This window comes from Euprymna scolopes, chromosome 41 (genome assembly GCF_053919585.1).
Source record: "Euprymna scolopes isolate OS-2025 chromosome 41, ASM5391958v1, whole genome shotgun sequence".
Lineage (NCBI taxonomy): Eukaryota > Metazoa > Mollusca > Cephalopoda > Sepiida > Sepiolidae > Euprymna > Euprymna scolopes.
Window position 1 is genome coordinate 29984290 of NC_136522.1, and position 24781 is coordinate 30009070.

At 33.1% G+C, this 24781-nt stretch overlaps 1 protein-coding gene across 1 annotated transcript in view; it reads left to right on the forward strand.

Moving 5' to 3' along the window:
• LOC145266641 (uncharacterized) overlaps positions 1-24781 on the forward strand; it is a 347925-nt gene that overhangs the window by 194075 nt on the left and 129069 nt on the right. The window contains exons 16-17 of the mRNA XM_080122566.1: positions 6282-6446; positions 11585-11746. Of these exons, the coding sequence (XP_079978692.1) occupies positions 6282-6446; positions 11585-11746 (327 nt within the window). The remainder of the gene's footprint in view (positions 1-6281; positions 6447-11584; positions 11747-24781) is intronic.

Consider the following 24781-nt stretch of genomic DNA (forward strand, 5'->3'; position numbering starts at 1 on the left):
GAATGGCTTATGTGACTCTTTCAAGAGCTAGAAAATTGTGCAATGTTTATTTGTCTGACTTTGACATTAGGAAATTTGGTTCCTAAAATGCCTTTGATCAATAGAAGCAATGATTGTTTTGTTAATTCAATTGTGCAATCAGTTAATCAGTTGACTGATTTCCATGATTATTTGAATAGCTTGAGCATTGATAATGAATTTTCAAAAGAAATGAAAAATATTCTTTATCATAATAAAAATCCTGTTGCAAATTTGAAAAGAATTATTGGTGGAAGATTCAATGATGGAAATCAACAATGTGCTCATGAATTTTGGAAAGAAATGTATCTTAATTTTGAAAGGGACTTTCAACAAAAATTTATCTTTGCCAAATTTGATACTGCCAGATGCATTAGATTGCATCAACAAAATTGCAACTATTTTACAAATGAAATTTGCAACTGCAACATAAGTCCTGGTTGTGGGAGACAAGTGCAACTTCTAATTGATGGAAAAGAAGAATTGCTATTGCAACCAAAAAATGGTCCTCAGCAATTCAAATTTTTAATTAATCGAATTATGAAAGGTTATCTTCTGAAAAATTGTGATACTTCAAGAATTGAATTCCCACCTGAATTCAAATATCTTATTATTCAAATTAATAGATTTTTAATCAATCTAAATATTAATATTGAAGAAAGAATCAATTGTGACATAATGAACTTCAGTTCAAAGAAGCAGCAAATCTTTGGCAAGAATTTTTCTCTGAAAGCTGCTGTCATTCATAGAGGACCAACTGCCAGAGCAGGACATTACACTGCTTTGATCAAAAATGAAAATGACGTTTGGGAAGAAATCAGTGACAATACAATCACAAAAAGACATATAAAATTTCCTGCCAAATTGCCTGACATTGTACTTTTGTTCATGGAAAAAATGTGAAAAATTCTATGTTTGGACTAAAACAATAGGCTTGAACTTAATTTATAGGCTTGGACTCAACGTATATTATTATTATTATTAACCAGTGGTGTCTGAAGGACTTTCCTATAAAGTTTTGGTCCTTGCAGACACTTTGCGAAGGCCTGTAAATAGGCCCATTGCGATTATTCACTGTAGGTTATTTATTTGAACTGGATACCAATTATACTCTACAAGTCTTGCTGCCTGCTTGAGATATGTACCCAGTTTTCTTATGTTCAGCCTATCAACCACTGACCTGATTGAATGTGTTGTTGAGCTTAGGTGTGCTAATCAAAGTCCTTTGTAACCTTTACACACAGATACATGATGTTCTGCTGTTTCATACTCTTCACCACATTTCAGGCACGTGGGTAATGATGCCAGATCTATGATTTTCTTGTGTTTCTCGAGATTACAATGCCCTCTAAGGATCTGATTTACCAGATCTTTTTGTTGTCTGGTGAGACTTAGGATACGTTTACATAGTCAGGTAGATACCCAACCAACGTTATCCTTTGTCTTTTTACAGTCTATCCTTTTGTTCCACGCCTCCTTTAGGTGTTTCGTAGACCACTCTCTGATGCTAGAAAGACAGATAGCATACGGGACTTGAGCAAAGGGTTCAGGGCTCTCTATTAGAAGTTCTGATCCCTATTTTGTCAGTTTATCCACTTCCTTATTGCGCTGTATCCCTTCATGACCGGGGTCCAGGACATAGATATGCGGTTTTCTTTTCCTAGATGGTTTAGATTTTCAATGCAGCACAGTACGGTTTGGGATCTTACCGTACTATTCTCCAATGCTTTAATAGCTGCCTGACTATCTGAAAGGATAGCTATTTTCTGTTGCTGAACCTCTTCCATGATCAGAACCTCAGATTCAAAAGCCTTAAACATGCGCTATCTCTCCTTCTTCTTCGGTTTTTGTCGTGATGTTTACCGAATGTTAGAGCTGACTTGTCAGACTTAGGTCTGAGATCCTGCTCTTCGGTGAAGGTGGCAGTGGTGTTTGGTACCACATCCAATGGTGCCAGTTCATGACTTGTGTTTGTTGTTGTATCCGATGATACCTGTATGGTGAAGACTTCTGCCTGGAAGATCGTTCTCAGTTTACCAAGATAAGATTTTTGACAGGTGAGGTGGTTTGAGTATTCTATATAAACACTCGCACCAATCCTATCATTCATTTTAGATCCATCAGTATAGCATTTGATTACGTTGCTTTCCAGCTCTTTTTCGTAATCTCTTGCACCTGTTCTGTCATAAACCATACATGTGAAATGCTTTTCAAATGATCTGGTTTTATTCATAAGGTCACTCGGCACATGCAAGAGCGGTAGTTCCTTCCTAGCCTCATTACACAAATCCACGTGACTCTTTGTTTTTCCAGTAGTCCCAACAGATCTTGACCACCACAGACCCATGAGATCTATTCTATAGGATCCCCGTATCGCTTCTGCCTTCAGAAATTCTTTAATCGGAGGGATATTCAACAGCATCTCCAATGCTCAAGTAGGTGTGCTCGGATATGCTGAAGAAGTCATTAAACAAGCAAGTCTTTGTACCTTCTGGAGTTTCTTCCTCAAGTACAGTTTCTCTGTCCCGTGGATCCAGGAAACACATGCATACGACAAAATGGGACATACCATAGCAATGTATATCCACCTCATTACATGCGGGTTAACTGCCCAGGTTTTCCCCACAATTTGTTTGCATTGCATAAGGGCTGCAGTCGCCTTGGAGGAAATCTTTTCTATGTGGCTTTTCCTGGTTAGCTTACTGTCCATGATTACCCCTAACAGCCTTGCCTCCTGCGAAAGTTTCAATTTCTGTCCACTCAGAAAAAGGTCACCAAGTTGGCAATTCCTTTTATATGTAAACAAAACCATTTCTGTTTTACAGCTACTGAATTCTAATTCATTTCGATTAGACCATTTATTAGGAATATTTAATGCCATTTTGGCAATGCGTCTGACCAATGATGCTTTTGAACCCGCGATGTCACAGCATCAGCCTGGGCATAAATATTCCTATTTTTAAACTCCTTTAAAAGAGGATTCAGCATACAGTTCCATAGTAAAGGTGATAAAATCCCACTTTGGGGGTTTCATTTAACTACTTCCCTTTTAACAGTTGCCCTCAGTAGTTCTACTTGAACTGTTTTGTTCCTCACCATATACTCAATCCATTGGATGAGTACTGGTGGCACATTGAGTTCTCGTAGCAACTTGAACATACTACTGAAGGGTATGTTGTCAAAAGCTCCAACAATATCTAAAAAGACACCGAGTGCCATCTTCTTTTTTGTTAGTTTATGCTCTATACAGATCACGAATTCATGAACCGCAGTCTCGGTAGAGACCCTGGCTCGGAACTACTGTGATTGAATGATAAATATTGCATGAATGTGTGTTTGAGAGCTAATTTTTTTTGACAATCATTAATAAATATTATAAATTTATATATTAATACAATAGCAATGCCTGGAAAAATTATGGATTATATGGAAAAATGCGTGCATGAAAAGTAATATTCTTAAGATTTTATTAAACCTGGAAAAGTAAAGGACAAGAAATTCAACCTGGAAAAGTAAAGAACAAGATATTCTAGTAAAGTAAAAAATAAGAATTTTTTAGACTTAAAATATTGCAGCTAAAAATAAAATTTGAATATTGATAAATATTTTATTTATTATTTGCATATGTTGTTGTTTATTGTTGGGTTAGAAAGGGTGTCAGTCGCTGGATTGAACTTATTTCCCCCTATTATTTGCATATATTTATGTAGTGAAAATTGTTTGAATGAAATTAATTCATTAGTTAGTTAGTTAGTCGATGGAATTAATAATTTTATAATTTACATAAAAATTAATTAAATGATCCTAATTAACAACATTTTTTTATAGCCGTTGGGAGAAACTAAATCATCGCTTTGGGGTAAGATTGATGTAGTTCATTAGTAGACTTTATTTACAATCAAAAGGTCCCAGGTTCGCTTTTCATCCCAGCTAGGCCTGACTCATGCGTTTGCGCACTTCCATGCATGCTCGGCACACTTATATCAATTCGAATGCCCATCTCTCCAATTATATCCTATTTATTTTTGCTAACTGTTTAGCTATCACAAATACTTTATTCTTTCGGTTATCTCTTCATTAGAGGAAATTATTACACAGTGTGATTTCTTTGGTTACATATTTTCCGTGCTACGGAGAGAGCTCTATTCTTTATAGAGTATTGCTTTACACCAAGTAAAAACTAATATTTTTTATACACATCATCATCATCATCATCATCATCATCATAGCATTTTGCTCCATCTGAGATTCTTCTTCGAACGGTGTCTGATGGCATACCTTGGGTCTGCATTGGAGTATGCATCGATGTAAATAGAAACACTCAACATGAGAACAGCAGTACTGTAGCGTCACCTCAGAAATAAAGCAATTTATTTTATCATACAAAAATACGAAAAGACATTTTCGTATCCAAAAATCGAGAACTGCTAGCTCTACTTCTCTCTCTTTCTCTCTCTCTCTCTCTCTCTCTCTCTCTCTCTCTCTCTCTCACACACACACACAAATACACACAAACACACACACAAAAATTAAAAAATACGAAACGGAAAAAAAAACGTGATCTGTAATTAATTTGTTTTAATTATATATATATATATATATATATATATATATATATATATATATATATATATATATATATATATATACTATCAGGGTAACTGGACATTGGCCGTGATTGAATGATTCCACCCGGAAGCACACGTAGAGTACTTTTGAGTCTTCTCTTGAGATGTTCCTTCCACATGGAAAGCCATCTTTAATGTAGGCACATATTTCATGCCCATGGTGATCTTGAGAGTCAGATTTTGATGTTAAGTTAAAGTATCCTTTAATCACGAACTTAGTAAAATAGTCGGTCCAACGCCAGTTTTGGGATTTGCGGAACAGGTCGACAGACTTGATTAGAGCAAAGCAGAGAGAAAAAGTAAGAAAGAAAAAGTAAGAAAGAAAAAAGTAAGAGAGAAAAAGAGAAATGTTTTGTTGCAGCCATAGTAAGGTAATATGGCATCGAGAAGCCTCAACAAAAGCCTCAACAAAGAAGGGACGTTGCAAGCCTGTCTTTGTTTTATCGTTATTTCCATGGCTAGTGCTCGTCTGAGCTGAAATCTCTGGACCCCTTCTCACCAATCTTTCATGAAAAACACCCGTTTAGCTGAAACCACTGTCAATAATTTTCTCCACTCTTTATCTGTGCTTAAATCAAAACGTAGATTCCATGAACAAAGCTCCTTTCCTAGAACTGCACGCCTGTGGAACTCTCTGCCGTTTGCCTGTTTTTCAGCTGACTACAACTTGGTCGTCTTTAAGTTCAATTGAATCCGAGATGGGTATAATTGTTGATGACACCACACTCTATTTAAAACATGCAGGCAAGCTAAAGGTGCACCCACATCCAAAACAATAGCTGAACCATATGAAAAAGACTTCCAACGTTCAAACTCGTCTGCTTAACATTCATAAGCAACATGAATTCCAAACATATTGCCAAGTCTGCTGCGAAGAATGTAGAATCCATTTACCGGGTTAGAAAACTTTTCACATCTGCCAGTATCCTATGTCTTTATAAAGACACAATTAGCCCATGTATGAAGTATTGTCGCTGCATCTGGACAGGTGTACCAACTACTTTTAGACAAGGAACAAAACAAGATTTTAACCTAATAGCCTAATAGACCTCGCACTGTCTACCAATCTCCAGTCCTTGTCACATCACAGCAGTGTTTCATACCTATAGTTGTTTCATGAACTTTCATGGAATTTGTTCAAATAAATTTACTGCATTTGTACCTCCTTGATGAGAATACATCTGACCCATTTAATTAGCAGCAAAATCTCACCCCTCTGCTGTAAATGTTCATTGATACCGGAATTTTCTACTCTGTTTTTTCATCAGCCAAGTTGCCTTTGAAATTTCCTTCTACTCCCTGTTTTCCTGCCTATACTAACATTCAGAAATTTTAATCCAATGTGAACATGCTTCCCAATCTCCTACTTTGGATGCCTCCCCTTTAATCTGGTTCCAATCACAGTAGCTTCTTATGCTTCAGTTGCAATATGCCTTATTTGGTGTGAAGAAAAGGTTTTTCAAAATTGAGGCAATTAATGCAGAGTGCCTTTTTTTAGGAGCTGAATATTTCTCACAATAAAAATTCAAACTGTGTTTAACGTTGCCTTCATGAAAAGACAGGTAAACAGGGACAAGCAAAGAAAAATAAAACTGCAAAGATTTTAATTTTGTTTTATTTATTTTTATTTTATAGTTTATTGTAAATCGGGCTTTGAGAAGAAAAACGCGGCTGATACCTGTTCTAAATGTCCAGAGGGATTTTTCCGTGTTCTAGAGTTGCTTGACCCATTTGCTCTCTGTACTAAATGTCCTGAAAATTTCACAACGGACGGAGAAGGTGGAACAGAATGTCCATTACGTAAGTATTATAAAACTGTTTCTTTATAACAAGTGTTTGCCTTCTTTTAAAAATCATGGGAAAAATATTACGTTTTGGCAGTGTCTGAATTAATGAAGCTAAAATAGAGAATGAAGAACGGAAAAATATCTCAAACTGGAAAGTAAAAAATATTTCTAAATGTATGAATCGGTATAGAAATCAGAAAGAAAAAGAAAGAAAACGTCTGATTATAGAACTTACAATAAAATTTATATTCAAAACTTAATGTAACAGTTCCATCCCTTCCTTAGACATGCTCATCCAACAATGTGGTACCATCGACGTTACTCCTCATCACGTGATAGTAGAATTGCGTCTCAGTCTCACAACAGATTCCCCTTCCTTTACAAAGTCACAACCTAAACTTTAACAAATCATATTCCATCCATCCACACCATTAAAAATACATAACGATAACTACAAGCTAAACATTCCCTTTACTGTTACCCACTATCTCAAAAATCCATCTCCATCCACTACCTCTTTCAATCTTTGTACATTGAAACTGATTTCAACAAAATAAATATTTATTCCATTATGAAGTTTTCTAATTGAAAAGAAATATCGAATCAATATTTTGTATGTTTTTGTGTAAAATTTGATGAGTTCTATTATGGTCTTTTGCCTATTATTCTAGATACACATTCTGTTAGAAATTTATCTTTTCCCGTAACACACACACACACACACACACACACAAATATATATATATATATATATATATATATATATATATATATATATAGATATATAGATAGATAGATAGATAGATATCAGGGAAACTCGACAGTGGCCGGGATTGAATGAAGATAAACGAATCTTCCAAACATCCAATAATTTTATTTTCATCGAAATCTGTGGAATCGCCTATTAGTTTTTAACCCCTTGCTTAGTATCGGCGTTATAAACGTCATTGTCAATCATAAAGTACCCACAAATCAAATCTAAAAATATTTACATCCATTATTCCATACTTTTGTTACCGTCACCCTGACAACAATCCCATGTCTTCTTTTGTCTACCTATCTATTGTCTAATCATGAATCCTATTTTCTATTTCGTTTGTTACCGGATAAATTTACTCCGTTTTCTTTTGTTATATATTATTATTTTTTCTTTTCTTTCCTAATTCCTAGCAGATGGATTGACTATAAGCATCACAATATTCGTTAAATTTGGTTAGAATCGAACTGCCCTTTCCTCATTAGAGTTTTTTGATTATCGATATTTATTGGAGGCATTCTGATACAAAACCTAAACTACTTTTGTGTGAATCTTTTAAAAAGTCGGCCTAGTTTCACACACACAGGCACACACAACGACATGGTCTCTGAAAGAAATAAACATTATACCGGTTGTGATAGGGGAAACTGGGTTAATAAAATGAATCTTCATAAATACTTAGAAGCGATCCCTGGAAGACCAAGCTGTAACGAAATACAGATAGCAGCCATAAATGGAACAGTATCTATTCTTAAAAGAGCCCTCGGATATAAATTTAAATCATAGCAGAATCAAGTGTTAGCTCCAGGAGGGAGCCCCTTGACCTCTTAAAACTTATTGAAGTAAAATACAAAAAAAAAAGATAAAAGATCCTATATAAAAGATCACATATATATATATATATATATATATATATATATATATATATATATATATATATATATTCGAGAAGTATAAAAGCTTACAACTTTTCTTTATTCGTTTTCAATTGGTGAAGTGCAGGAATACAAAATAATATTGGCAGGAGCTGCTAAAAACAGCCTATCCTGTCTTGACAGAGTACAAAATAGACTTCCTGGCTTAGTGGGGGATGCCCTTTTCTCTACCCTGCAACCTCTCTCCCACAGAAGAGACGTTGCGAGCATATCCTTGTTTTATCGTTATTTCAATGGCAGGTGCTCGTCTGAAATCCAATCTCTGGTCCCCCTTCGCCAATCTTTCACGAAAAACACCCGTCTAGCTGAATCCACTGTGAAAAATTTCCCCCACTCTATATCTGTGCCTAAATCAAAATGTGGATTCCATGAACAAAGTTTCTTTCTTAGAACTGCACGCCTGTGGAACTCTGTTCCGTCTGCCTGCTTCCCATCGGACTACAACTTGGATGTCTTCAAGTCCAACATTAACAAATTCCTAATGAACACTTCATCAAATCTCCACACTAACGTAATGTGCTTGCAATAACCCTTATCCCTGAGTGGCTTCCGTGCCTTGATAAGTGGTGATCACTGTGTAAAAAAAAATATTATGAAAAAAAATTAAAAACCTTTTTTTCAAGGTACATAATTTTCGACCGATGCTTCAGTTTTCATCGGTGTAGTGAAAGTATGAGCATGCACGGAGAAAAGGGGAATGGAAAAGAAAGGAAAGAAGGGGAGGAGGAGGTATAGCCAATGAGAAGGTACACGTCAGTTTTAAATATATACACATATAAGTACGCACATACACACATGAACACAGTACATATACACATATAAACGAAAAATTAAATATTAAACGGTAAATAAAAATGAAGAAACGCGCCTTTAACTGTCTAATCTTTTGAATTCTAACGATATTATTTATTCCAAGAGAGAATAAGAATTCAAAGGATATAAAATGTTATGAGGAGAAACGCTATGATGTTCATTTATAAATTAACGGCTATTTCTCGTTCGAAAAAGAACGAAAAAGTCGTTTCCAAATTCAACCGTTTTAAGACAGGAACGAAACGCTACTTTTTATTAATTTATATATTAATATGTACATACACATACATATATATTATATATATTAATATGTACATACACATACATATATATTATATATATTAATATGTACATACACATACATATATATTATATATATTAATATGTACATACACATACATATATATTATATATATTAATATGTACATACACATACATATATATTATATATATTAATATGTACATACACATACATATATATTATATATATAAATATGTACATACACATACATTTATATTATATATATTAATATGTACATACACATACATATATATTATATATATTAATATGTACATACACATACATATATATTATATATATTAATATGTACATACACATACATATATATTATATATATTAATATGTACATACACATACATATATATTATATATATTAATATGTACATACACATACATATATATTATATATATTAATATGTACATACACATACATATATATTATATATATTAATATGTACATACACATACATATATATTATATATATTAATATGTACATACATATATATTATATATATTAATATGTACATACACATACATTTATATTATATATATTAATATGTACATACACATACATATATATTATATATATTAATATGTACATACACATACATATATATTATATATATTAATATGTACATACACATACATATATATTATATATATTAATATGTACATACACATACATATATATTATATATATTAATATGTACATACACATACATATATATTATATATACGGCCAAACTAATTAGGGCAACTTTCTAAAATCTAGCTTTGAGGCGAAGCCATTATTAACTGAATCTATCATTTGAAAAAAAAAACAAATCTAAATTTATAAGCGATAAAAATAAACGGTAAATTCATCTAGGTTTCGTAGCCTAACGACTAAGGCGCCGGACTGCAGAAAGATAGTCTGAAGTTCGATCTCTAGAAACAGTTGAGCTACGCTGATGAAAGTTCTCGAAACACGCGTGTACGTAGATTACTGTTTTAAAAATAATAAAAAATAAGTAAAAATAACAAATATTATATATATATAAAAGGGAAATGTCTGTGTACATTTCCCTAAGCAATAACTCTGGCAATTTTAAGTCTGCAGACTTGAAATTTGATACACAGGGTACAGAGATGGGGGAACATCTTTGTAATCCGCCTTTGGCCAGAAATTTGGCTGTTAAGGGGTCAAAGTTCAACGATTTGACCTTTGAGAACTCTACCAAACTCCTCCACGAATTTTGGGTATAAACAATTAAAATTTTAGACATAGATTCCTTGGACATGAATTTAACTTAATAACTTGATTTGAGCCCAAAACAATAAATGTTAAGGGGTCATAATAGGGGTCAACGTTTTAAAAAATTTGACCTCTCTGGTCTCTACCAAATTACTCAGACAATTTCTGGCCTAAACATTTGAAATTTTACATTCAGGGTATTCAGAGATAGACCAAGCTTTTTAATCGGCGTGGGTCGAAAATGTTTAGTTACCAATATATAAATGTATGTATGTATGTATGTATGTATGTATGTATGTATGTTTGCATGTCTGCCTAAAACTTTCGACGGAGGCGACGTTTTTACTTTGAAGTTCGACCTTTCAAACGATAAATACCGAAAAATTAGCTAAAAACATTAATATCTTCACTTTCAACTGCGCACTTTTCTACGAGGTGGGGTCGCCTTTTGCCGATATTTTCGAAAATCATCCTCTCCTTTCGAATGTCTAACCTTAATTTAAACCTATGTCACTTCCGTTTTGGCGGTGGCCGTAACAGCAAAGACGTCAAGTTTTCCCCGTTCTTTTCCTCCTTTGCGGTCTGGCTTTGAGCCTGCTTTCCTACTACCACATTTTTTGCTCAACATACACCTTCAAGTATATATATATATATATATATATATATATATATATATATATATATATATATATATATATATATATATATATATATATATATATCAGAACAAATAGACCAAGACCAGGGGACTACAACTTAGCATTAAGTGGGAGTAATATATATTCTGTATGTTCCATTTTTATATAATTTTTGTCATATCAGGTGATGTTTTTAGTTATAATGAAATATTTTGTGACCTAACGTTTTTTAAAAACGGTCTTTCAGTCCTCATGCTCGGCCTAACTCTATTGAAGTTGCAACACATAGTAAATGTTTATATATGAATTATCTAAACACATAGTAAATGTTTATATATGAATTATGTCTAAACATATATTAAGCGTTTATATATGATTTATCTAAACACATATTAAGCGTTTATATATGATTTGCCTAAACACATACTAAGCGTTTGCCCATTTGTCTAATGTATGTCTTTCTTATTCACAGGAATTTGTCCAGCTGGAAAATTCCGAAACGATGCAGTCAATGAATGCGAAGATTGTCTGCAAGGTTATTTTCAGCCGAATGTCACCACAGGCTTGTGCTTTAAATGTCCAGAAAATTATACAACATTATCGACACAATCAAAAAGCCCAGCAGACTGTATATGTAAGTATAAGATTCATTATCTTAATTTTTTTCAAAATTTAAAACTATTAAAAATATCAAAAACTTTAGTCTCAAGTCATTCATTGGAAAATTCCTAATTCAATCAGGAGGCAAAGTCGTATGTGTTTTGGGATTAAAAAACTAACACGCACAAACACACACACATACACAAACACACACACACATACACACATTTCTTTGGTCCTCTTTAAATATTCCTCTGTTAACAGTTGTGTGCCGCGTTTTGCCGAATTAGATTTGAATTTTATTCATAAATCTTTTTTAAATAAACGGAGTAACTTTATTTATGTTGGCTTTAGCAAATAATTAAAAATAAATTAAAGTAAAATGAATCAACTTTAAATAATATTTCTAAATACAACAATTAACCGACTCTATTACTAAAATCGATTAATAACACGAAGCAAATTATTAATTTTGTATATTTTTCTTATAGGCTTATCATGTTTTTTTTTAAAAATATGAATAAATTTTCAATGACAAGATTTTATATTATCATTCAACCACGGTAGTGGTTGAATATATGCTTAAGTCCGAAATTGAATGAATCGAGACACATTCAAACCCCCACCACTAATTCCGTTCGCAACCAAATTTCAAACAGGTTATATAGTTGGATAGAACACCTGATTAGCTACATTTTGAAAAAAAAATTCGAAAATTGATTCAGTAGAAAAAAGTTACAACAAAATATGTGGGTTCACAAACAGGATAGTAAGTACATAAGTGACTAACGTTTTTTTTTATTATTTTGCATAAATTTTTGTTTGTATATAAATATTTTTTAAAAACCGAACTTTTTTTTAATAACTAAGTTTTTTTTTTAACTCTCCTTATGATTTTATAGCAAAAAATGGTGAATTTATCGATTAAAATTAAAAACCGATGAAAATCGAACTATTGATATGCTAATAATTCGCCGGTTCCAAGTTATTATTATAACTACTACTCTTAGAGCTGCTGCTGCTGCTGCTGCTGTGAGATCGTTTCTTGTCCATATTATCATCAGCAGCAGTGAACCTGCTTGCCTAGTTTCGGAAGTAAATAAGTCGAATAATACAACAACACAACTTTATTTAAACTTACTAGGAAATACTGAAAATAGTTTAAAGATTTTTAAAGGTAAATTAAAAAAAAGGATAAAAGCAGACGTCACTTTAAATGTCGATGAGAATGAAACTTGGATAAAATAAAAGGTTTAGTTTTTATTTTATTTTATTAGAAGAAATGAAAGAAAAAACAACACAACTTTATTTAAACTGACTCGGAAATACTGAAAATAGTTTAAAGATTGTTGAATTTTTATTTTATTATTCATTTATCTCATTCGTTCAGGGAATGAAAGAGAAATATTTTTTTTAGAAAAACAGACAACATTGTCGATTAATCCTGTATTTTTCTTTGCGTGTATTTATATATATAATATTAACAACGAACTTGGAATAATGATGATAATAAATATATATTTATTTACAAAAAAAAAGAAAAAAAATCGTCTGAAGGAGATTTTTTTAAAGGTAAATTTAAAAAAAAAGGATAAAAGCAGACGTCACTTTAAATGTCGATGACAATGGATATTGAGTTAAATCCAGGGCCTGAGAATAAGAATAATGGAAGTAATTATGAGGTGGGTAATCAATTAAATGAAGAAGAAATGAAAAAAAATGAACTTCAAAATAATACAAGAAAAAGAAAAATAGAAAATGAAAAAACAAAAAATGCAAAAAGACAAAAAAAATTTAAAGAACAAAATGAAAAAAATATTTTAAAAGGAAACGAGAATATCAAAAAAATATAGAGAAAAAAATAGAGAAGAAATAAATGTTAAAAATCGAGAACATCAAAAAAATTATAGAAATAAAAATAAAGAAGAATTTAAAATTCGAAATAAAGAAAATCAAAAAAAATTAAAAGAGAAAAATAAAGAAAAATACAATAATAAAAATAAAGATTATCAAAGAAATTTTAGATTAAAAAATAAGAATAATGTCATTTTTAGAAAGAAAAAGAAAATTTATCAAACTAATTATAAAAATAAACACAAATTAATGGAAGAACAAAAAATGAAAAAATATGATAAGAAAAGTTTGATAAAAATTTATGAGAAGAAAATTTATTCTTGGAGAAACAAACTAAACAAATTTTCTAGGTTTTTCATAAAAAAGCTATTGTCATTCATAAATTGACAAAATCCTATTTATTTTACAATAATAAAATGACAAATAATATAAGAAATTATAGAAAAAATTATAAAATTGGATTGAATAAAATAACTGACATGTATTCTAATGCTTTGGGAATTAGAAATTTGATGCTCAAAAATATAAAAAATACTGCAAACACTGTTTATAATTTTGTCAAAAAAGTTGATAAAAAAGGACTATTATCTACTTAAGGAGAGAAGAATTGTATCATGCATTCAATAATGAACATTATTTGTTTCCAAGAAATTCAGTTGAATATGTGCCTATAAGAGTTTTGTCAAAGCATAATTATGAATCTCTTGATTGTCAAACTGAAGATTGTGAGTGCAAAAAGTAAGAAATTTCTCAACCAAATATGCCAAATAATAACAATGAACATATTATTGTAGAAGAAAATGAAAATAAAGTGAATGATGAAGAAAATGAAGAAGATGAAGAAATAAAAATTGAATTGGCTCGACCTTGTGATTTTAGTAATGGCTGTCCCTATGAAAAAACATGACTCATTGAAACTAGAAAAATACATCAAATTATTAAACAAATTTCACCGGATTTGACATTTTTGGAACTTCGCAAAATTATGAAAAAAATGGAAGAATATTCTGGCATACATAATGACAATTTATATTGCATTGGTCAATCGGATTGCACTAATAGACTTGAACTCCTTAGAAGAATGGCACCACATACTCCAAGACTCAGAACTTTAGTCACTCATGTGTATAGATTAAGAGCTGTTTGCATTTGACTGGATCTCTATGATATTTGTCTCTTAGAAGGAAATTGGCCAATGTTTGAAAAATTATTAGACTCTGAATTTTATAATCTTAAGACTTCAAAATTAATAGAAAGATTGCAACAAAGAGAGAATCAAGAACATCATTCAGAAAATAATGTTGTGAATAAATTTGTCACATTAATTAAAAATTTTAACAAAGACATGAAAAAAATGAAAATTAATTCATGTGACATTTGCAAACAAAGAGAATATGATGAATTTTTGAAAGTTTGGACTGACTGGGAAAAAGAAGTTAATGAAATAATTAAAGAAAATTATATATTACCATGCAAAATTTGCAATAATTGTAGAGGGTATTTGAAGAAAAATAAAATCCCTACATTAGCATCAATTAATGGATTAGGAGTGGATGAAATTCCAGAAGTGTTGGAAAAATTGAACATTTATGAAGAAATCTTAATTCAAAGAGCGAAATGTTTTATTAATGTGATAAAACTTGTTCCTGAAAGATACAAAGGACCAAGTTCAGATATGGTTTCTGCTATTAAAGGAATTTCAACTCATTTGCCAATTCCAATGGAAAATACAATCAACCATGTGATGAACACTTTACCATCAAAAGAAAAAAAATCTTTACAAATTATAATTACTTCAATTCCTACAGCTACAAAAGAAAATTTGGAAATCATTGGTCGAATTGGATAATGTGTTTGATGCACTGGATTGGCTCAAAGCAAACAATCCATTCTATAAAGACATTGAAATTGACAGAACATCAGATCTCAATAATGTTGTTTTATGCACTGGGCAAGGTAGTTCAACTAAATCTGATGATTGCATTTTGAGTCATTTATCAAAAAAAGATGCTGATACATATTATGAACATCATACTGTTCAAAAAATGTATCCGACTTTACCAAATGAAAAAGACATTGAAATTTATAAAATGAAAAATGTTGAAGGAAATTTGTTGAAAGATGATAATCCAAATTTGGATTACATGTGTTTTCCTAAAATCTTGTGCAAAGGAAGATTTGGCATGAATTACAACAGGCCATATGGAAAAGTGCCAAATTATATGTACACTAGAAACAGATTAAGGCACTGTGATCCAAGATTTAGGAAAAATATTCAGTATTTATTTCATTCTGTTGACAAAGCTGACAAAAGAGCATTGGATTCGGGAATTTTTGCGATTATGAAATCTCTCAAATGCAATCAAATGACATTGGCTCAATTTAATCAACAGGTTCATAATAATGATAAAAGATTAGAAGGCAATCTTTCAATGATGATGGCCAATGTGAGAGGATCCAAACAATTTTGGAATAGAAAAGCATCCGATTTGCACACAATGGATGAAAAATTTGGCCCTTCTACCTTCTTTATCACTTTATCATGTGCTGAATATTTTTGGCCAGATTTAAGAGAATTTTTGGAAAAATTGAACAGTGGTGTAAGTGATGTTGAAACTATGAGAACAAGTACATTGTGCGTGAATGATGTTGCAGTCAGTGAACATTTTTATCACAGATTGCAAGCTGTAATGAATAAAGTAATTTTGGCAAAAGACAATCCAGTTTTTGGAAAAGTTGCACATTATTTTTGGAGGATTGAATATCAACAAAGAGGAGCTCCCCATGTTCACATGAAAATATGGGTGGAAGGAGCACCTATATATACTGAAGATCCTCTATCATTTAATGATATTAAAAAATTAATCAATCAACACATAACTTGCAGAATGCCTTGTTCAGTTTCTAGTCCACCACTTCACAACTTGGTTAAAAGATTTCAAGTTCATTCTTGTAGAAAAACATGCTGGAGGATATATGGAAAAGGCAAAAATATTGTGAAAAAGTGTCGATTTGGATTTCCTAAATCGGAAGGAAACTAATTTTTTTACTGTTGGTGAATGTATAAAATCAAGAAAAACTGGAAAAGGAATAAAAAAGTGGTATCAATTAGAGAGAAGTGTGGATGAAAAACTTGTAAATGACTATAATCCCTTATTGTTATTAATTTGGCAATCCAATATTGATGTACAATATATTGGAGAAGATAGCATGATATTGACAAGATATGTGACAAGTTATCAAACTAAAGCTGAAAAGAATGAAACTGAAGGTGTTTGGGATAATTTGGATGAAAAGGGATCAAAATATGGAAGATTAAAATCAGCAGGACTTCAACTAATTGGTAAAAGAGACATTGGAGCTTATGAATGTGCTGATAGATTATTGGGTCACCACTTATTTGGTGCATCTGATCAAGTCATTTGGGTTGGAGCTGATATTCCTAGCAAAAGAGGACATAGATTGAAGTCAAACGAATATTTAGAAAAACTTCCTGAATCTTCTACAAACATATTTCATGAAAATATGGTAGAAAACTATTATCCAAATCGACCATCATCTTTGGAAAAAGTTTCCTTGTATGAAGTTGCAAGCAATTATGAAAAAATATCTGTTAAACCTTCTGACAATGAAGAAGCTAAGAAAATGAAAATGATAAATGACAAAGGTTACTTTAAGCAAGTCAAGGAAAAAGTCGTCAAGGCCCCATATGTTCCTTTAAATAAAGAAACCAAAGAAAGATATTTTCACAATTTGCTTATGCTTTTCAAACCTTGGAGAAAGGAAGAAGATGATTTATTTAATGGTTTCACGACATATGAAGAAGCTTTTAAATATTTTTCTTCTGAATTACCTGAAATGATTAACTATGAAAATATAAAGAAAAAAGTCATACAATCTATAGAGTTGGCAAAGCAATTAGAAATTAAAGTTGAAAAAGAAGGCTCTGAAGAAATACAAAAAATAATTATTGATGAAGAGCAAGAATTTGATAATAATGATTTAATAGTTAATGATTTTGTTGAGAGAAAAGTCACAGAAGAATCAGTAGCTGAAAAAGAAGCTCAACTGAATTCTGATCAAAAAAGAATTTATGATAATGTTATTAGTATAATTAAAAAACAAGAACTTCATTGCAATAAAGAAAAACCTATTCCTAGATGCAGTTGTGAAGACTGTAAACAACTACTCAAATTCATTTCTGGTGTTGGTGGAACAGGAAAAAGCTTTTTGATTGACACCATTTCTGACAAAATTACTTTAATGGTTAATGTCAAAGATACCATGCCAGTTATAATTTGTGGACCAACTGGTATGAGTGCTTTTCAAATAAAAGGCAACACTTTGCATAGCACTCTCATGATCAGTGTTCAATATGGAAAATTTCCTGTTTACAAAGAATTGAAAAAAGATGATGTCAAAATTTTTAGAAGAATTCTGGAAAATGCTAGAATAATAATAATTGATGAAATTAGCATGGTCAGTCATTTAATGCTGGCTTTCATTCACAAAAGATTGGATGAAATTTTTGGGAATTCAAATAAAATGACATATCCATTTGGAAACGTGAACATTTTATTGTTTGGAGACTTATTGCAACTGCCACCAGTCAATGAAAAGCCAGTTTTTGCAAGTTGATGCCCAAAAAACAGAAATTGGCATTTGTGGACACTCATTATGGAAATATTTTGAATATGATGAGCTCATTATTAATATGAGACAAAAAGATGACAAAGACAATCATAGTGAAATCTTAGGGAGAATTAGAATTGGTTCACCCTCTGACTCAGATATAAGCACTCTTAAACAAAGATACTTATTTTCTGGTAGAAAAGCAAAAGTTGAAGAAATTGCAGATAAACTTATTGAATTGTCTTCCAATTCTGAATTGAAATTTGTTTGCATACTTCCTATGAATGAAGCTGTAGATGAATTGAATAATGAAATGCTAAAAAAATACAGCATTAAAACTATTGAAATTGCAGCTGTTGATTCTGGAATGAGACAAAAGAATGTAAAAAAGAAGAAAAAAGTTTCAATTAAAAATAATAAACCAAATAAAACATCAGAAACAGCTGGATTAGAAACTATTTTGAAAGTTGGCATTGGTGCGCACGTGATGTTGAAGAGAAACATTGATGTAGAAAAAGGTTATTGCAATGGTGTTATTGGAAAATTAACTGATATTATTGGTAAAGGCACTAATGTTGAATCCATTGTGGTTCAATTTGATCATAAAAATGAATCTTTTACTGTTAAAAAAATTCAAGCTAATTATGAAATTTCACCTGGCATATTTATTACCAGAAATCAATTCCCATTGTGACTCTCTTATGCCATTACCATTCACAAATCTCAAGGAATGAGTGTGGATGGCATTATTGCTGATTTGGGAACTCAAGTTTTTGCTGATGGAATGGCTTATGTGACTCTTTCAAGAGCTAGAAAATTGTGCAATGTTTATTTGTCTGACTTTGACATTAGGAAATTTGGTTCCTAAAATGCCTTTGATCAATAGAAGCAATGATTGTTTTGTTAATTCAATTGTGCAATCAGTTAATCAGTTGACTGATTTCCATGATTATTTGAATAGCTTGAGCATTGATAATGAATTTTCAAAAGAAATGAAAAATATTCTTTATCATAATAAAAATCCTGTTGCAAATTTGAAAAGAATTATTGGTGGAAGATTCAATGATGGAAATCAACAATGTGCTCATGAATTTTGGAAAGAAATGTATCTTAATTTTGAAAGGGACTTTCAACAAAAATTTATCTTTGCCAAATTTGATACTGCCAGATGCATTAGATTGCATCAACAAAATTGCAACTATTTTACAAATGAAATTTGCAACTGCAACATAAGTCCTGGTTGTGGGAGACAAGTGCAACTTCTAATTGATGGAAAAGAAGAATTGCTATTGCAACCAAAAAATGGTCCTCAGCAATTCAAATTTTTAATTAATCGAATTATGAAAGGTTATCTTCTGAAAAATTGTGATACTTCAAGAATTGAATTCCCACCTGAATTCAAATATCTTATTATTCAAATTAATAGATTTTTAATCAATCTAAATATTAATATTGAAGAAAGAATCAATTGTGACATAATGAACTTCAGTTCAAAGAAGCAGCAAATCTTTGGCAAGAATTTTTCTCTGAAAGCTGCTGTCATTCATAGAGGACCAACTGCCAGAGCAGGACATTACACTGCTTTGATCAAAAATGAAAATGACGTTTGGGAAGAAATCAGTGACAATACAATCACAAAAAGACATATAAAATTTCCTGCCAAATTGCCTGACATTGTACTTTTGTTCATGGAAAAAATGTGAAAAATTCTATGTTTGGACTAAAACAATAGGCTTGAACTTAATTTATAGGCTTGGACTCAACGTATATTATTATTATTATTATTAACCAGTGGTGTCTGAAGGACTTTCCTATAAAGTTTTGGTCCTTACAGACACTTTGCGAAGGCCTGTAAATAGGCCATTGCGATTATTCACTGTAGGTTATTTATTTGAACTGGATATCAATTATACTCTACAAGTCTTGCTGCCTGCTTGAGATATGTACCCAGTTTTCTTATGTTCAGCCTATCAACCACTGACCTGATTGAATGTGTTGTTGAGCTTAGGTGTGCTAATCAAAGTCTTTTGTAACCTTTACACACAGATACATGATGTTCTGCTGTTTCATACTCTTCACCACATTTCAGGCACGTGGGTAATGATGCCAGATCTATGATTTTCTTGTGTTTCTCGAGATTACAGTGCCCTCTAAGGATCTGATTTACCAGATCTTTTTGTTGTCTGGTGAGACTTAGGATACGTTTACATAGTCAGGTAGATACCCAACCAACGTTATCCTTTGTCTTTTTACAGTCTATCCTTTTGTTCCACGCCTCCTTTAGGTGTTTCGTAGACCACTCTCTGATGCTAGAAAGACAGATAGCATACGGGACTTGAGCAAAGGGTTCAGGGCTCTCTATTAGAAGTTCTGATCCCTATTTTGTCAGTTTATCCACTTCCTTATTGCGCTGTATCCCTTCATGACCAGGGTCCAGGACATAGATATGCGGTTTTCTTTTCCTAGATGGTTTAGATTTTCAATGCAGCACAGTACGGTTTGGGATCTTACCGTACTATTCTCCAATGCTTTAATAGCTGCCTGACTATCTGAAAGGATAGCTATTTTCTGTTGCTGAACCTCTTCCATGATCAGAACCTCAGATTCAAAAGCCTTAAACATGCGCTATCTCTCCTTCTTCTTCGGTTTTTGTCGTGATGTTTACCGAATGTTAGAGCTGACTTGTCAGACTTAGGTCTGAGATCCTGCTCTTCGGTGAAGGTGGCAGTGGTGTTTGGTACCACATCCAATGGTGCCAGTTCATGACTTGTGTTTGTTGTTGTATCCGATGATACCTGTATGGTGAAGACTTCTGCCTGGAAGATCGTTCTCAGTTTACCAAGATAAGATTTTTGACAGGTGAGGTGGTTTGAGTATTCTATATAAACACTCGCACCAATCCTATCATTCATTTTAGATCCATCAGTATAGCATTTGATTACGTTGCTTTCCAGCTCTTTTTCGTAATCTCTTGCACCTGTTCTGTCATAAACCATACATGTGAAATGCTTTTCAAATGATCTGGTTTTATTCATAAGGTCACCCGGCACATGCAAGAGCGGTAGTTCCTTCCTAGCCTCATTACACAAATCCACGTGACTCTTTGTTTTTCCAGTAGTCCCAACAGATCTTGACCACCACAGACCCATAAGATCTATTCTATAGGATCCCCGTATCGCTTCTGCCTTCAGAAATTCTTTAATCGGAGGGATATTCAACAGCATCTCCAATGCTCAAGTAGGTGTGCTCGGATATGCTGAAGAAGTCATTAAACAAGCAAGTCTTTGTACCTTCTGGAGTTTCTTCCTCAAGTACAGTTTCTCTGTCCCGTGGATCCAGGAAACACATGCATACGACAAAATGGGACATACCATAGCAATGTATATCCACCTCATTACATGCGGGTTAACTGCCCAGGTTTTCCCCACAATTTGTTTGCATTGCATAAGGGTTGCAGTCGCCTTGGAGGAAATCTTTTCTATGTGGCTTTTCCTGGTTAGCTTACTGTCCAGGATTACCCCTAACAGCCTTGCCTCCTGCGAAAGTTTCAATTTCTGTCCACTCAGAAAAAGGTCACCAAGTTGGCAATTCCTTTTATATGTAAACAAAACCATTTCTGTTTTACAGCTACTGAATTCTAATTCATTTCGATTAGACCATTTATTAGGAATATTTAATGCCATTTTGGCAATGCGTCTGACCAATGATGCTTTTGAACCCGCGATGTCACAGCATCAGCCTGGGCATAAATATTCCTATTTTTAAACTCCTTTAAAAGAGGATTCAGCATACAGTTCCATAGTAAAGGTGATAAAATCCCACTTTGGGGGTTTCATTTAACTACTTCCCTTTTAACAGTTGCCCTCAGTAGTTCTACTTGAACTGTTTTGTGCCTCATCATATACTCAATCCATTGGATGAGTACTGGTGGCACATTGAGTTCTCGTAGCAACTTGAACATACTACTGAAGGGTATGTTGTCAAAAGCTCCAACAATATCTAAAAAGACACCGAGTGCCATCTTCTTTTTTGTTAGTTTATGCTCTATACAGATCACGAATTCATGAACCGCAGTCTCGGTAGAGACCCTGGCTCGGAACTACTGTGATTGAATGATAAATATTGCATGAATGTGTGTTTGAGAGCTAATTTTTTTTGACAATCATTAATAAATATTATAAATTTATATATTAATACAATAGCAATGCCTGGAAAAATCATTATGGAAAAATGCGTGCATGAATCATTATGGAAAAATGCGTGCAAATCATTATGGAAAAATGCGTGCATGAAAAGTAATATTCTTAAGATTTTATTAAACCTGGAAAAGTAAAGGACAAGAAATTCAACCTGGAAAAGTAAAGAACAAGATATTCTAGTAAAGTAAAAAATAAGAATTTTTTAGACTTAAAATATTGCAGCTAAAAATAAAATTTGAATATTGATAAATATTTTATTTATTATTTGCATATGTTGTTGTTTATTGTTGGGTTAGAAAGGGTGTCAGTCGCTGGATTGAACTTATTTCCCCCTATTATTTGCATATATTTATGTAGTGAAAATTGTTTGAATGAAATTAATTCATTAGTTAGTTAGTTAGTCGATGGAATTAATAATTTTATAATTTACATAAAAATTAATTAAATGATCCTAATTAACAACATTTTTTTATAGCCGTTGGGAGAAACTAAATCATCGCTTTGGGGTAAGATTGATGTAGTTCATTAGTAGACTTTATTTACAATCAAAAGGTCCCAGGTTCGCTTTTCATCCCAGCTAGGCCTGACTCATGCGTTTGCGCACTTCCATGCATGCTCGGCACACTTATATCAATTCGAATGCCCATCTCTCCAATTATATCCTATTTATTTTTGCTAACTGTTTAGCTATCACAAATACTTTATTCTTTCGGTTATCTCTTCATTAGAGGAAATTATTACACAGTGTGATTTCTTTGGTTACATATTTTCCGTGCTACGGAGAGAGCTCTATTCTTTATAGAGTATTGCTTTACACCAAGTAAAAACTAATATTTTTTATACACATCATCATCATCATCATCATCATCATCATCATCATCATCATAGCATTTTGCTCCATCTGAGATTCTTCTTCGAACGGTGTCTGATGGCATACCTTGGGTCTGCATTGGAGTATGCATCGATGTAAATAGAAACACTCAACATGAGAACAGCAGTACTGTAGCGTCACCTCAGAAATAAAGCAATTTATTTTATCACACAAAAATACGAAAAGACATTTTCGTATCCAAAAATCGAGAACTGCTAGCTCTACTTCTCTCTCTCTCTCTCTCTCTCTCTCACACACACACACACACACACACACACACAAATACACACAAACACACACACACATACAAGAAGATGCGAAGGATACGTTTGCTCTGTAGACAAGTTGGTAAAACATAATAAAATTACGTTAATTCTTTAGGGTTCTTTGGAATATTATTCGATAAACGTAACAATGGTGACCCCGACAAACGAAATCTTCTTATATTTCATTTAACAACTAACCCCCCCTCCAAAAAATAAGAATTCCGGTGCCACGCTACTGGACAATGAATTGGAACACCCCCCCTAAAAAAAATTAAAAAGTACAGACACGTGCGATAAATTTCAACACGGTTTATCTCTTTTTAAGTGGATGCCGTGATAAGTCCTAATTTTTTTAATTCGTACTGAAAATATATTTCTACGAAAATAACTTCCCAAAAATACACTAAAATAAAACCTTTATACAGACTTTATTAATTGACGTAAAATGGGGGGGGGTTCACCTCAAATACACAAACGGAATGTTCAAGAAAGATTATCGCTACAGTTCTCTGTCTCTTCTCTCTTGGCTGGCCGGGAATCATCTCGCAGCACCCAGAAATGAATATCGTTTTATAGGTTCCATCTTCACGCACACACGAGATTATGCGAGAACGGACGAAATAAAAATGCTGGCCGCCATGTTTGTTCTTCCTTTTCTTCGCCTGTACTCACTCGCTGAGCACCCACGGTAAGACTTCTCTTTCTTGCTTCTAACCACATGCCTCCCTGATCTCAAGATCACATTTCATAGTCTCTCATCCACTGTGGCGGTCGCCTCTCTCTACTTGGCCTCTGAGGTGTCTCGTCCTCCTCCTGTGGCTGCACACTCCCCTCCACTGCTTCGCCCTCAACTGGTCTGACGTCAAGAATGTGCCTCGGGACTCCTCCCACCACAATGTTGTTACTAGTGTTCCTCCCAGTTACGCGACCCCTACTCCATTGTGTGGTGCAGCGCGCCCCCGGTGGCTTCACCCATACCTCGTCCCCGAGTTTAATTGTCCCTGTGGCCTCTACTTCTCGGCTTGCCGGCTCCACCCTGGGATGCCTCCAGGAATATGCAAACATTGACAGTTGCGGGACCGTCTCTGGTACTTGTCCCAGTTTAGGCGACATGTTATACCAGAAGACGGCTTGCTCAGGTGAGGTGCCTCCTCTTTCCGCAACTGCCTTTATGGTGCGGTGGTTTCTCTCTACGATCCCGTTGCCACTAGGTCTGTAGGCAGCTCTGAAAAATTGTTGGATCTTCC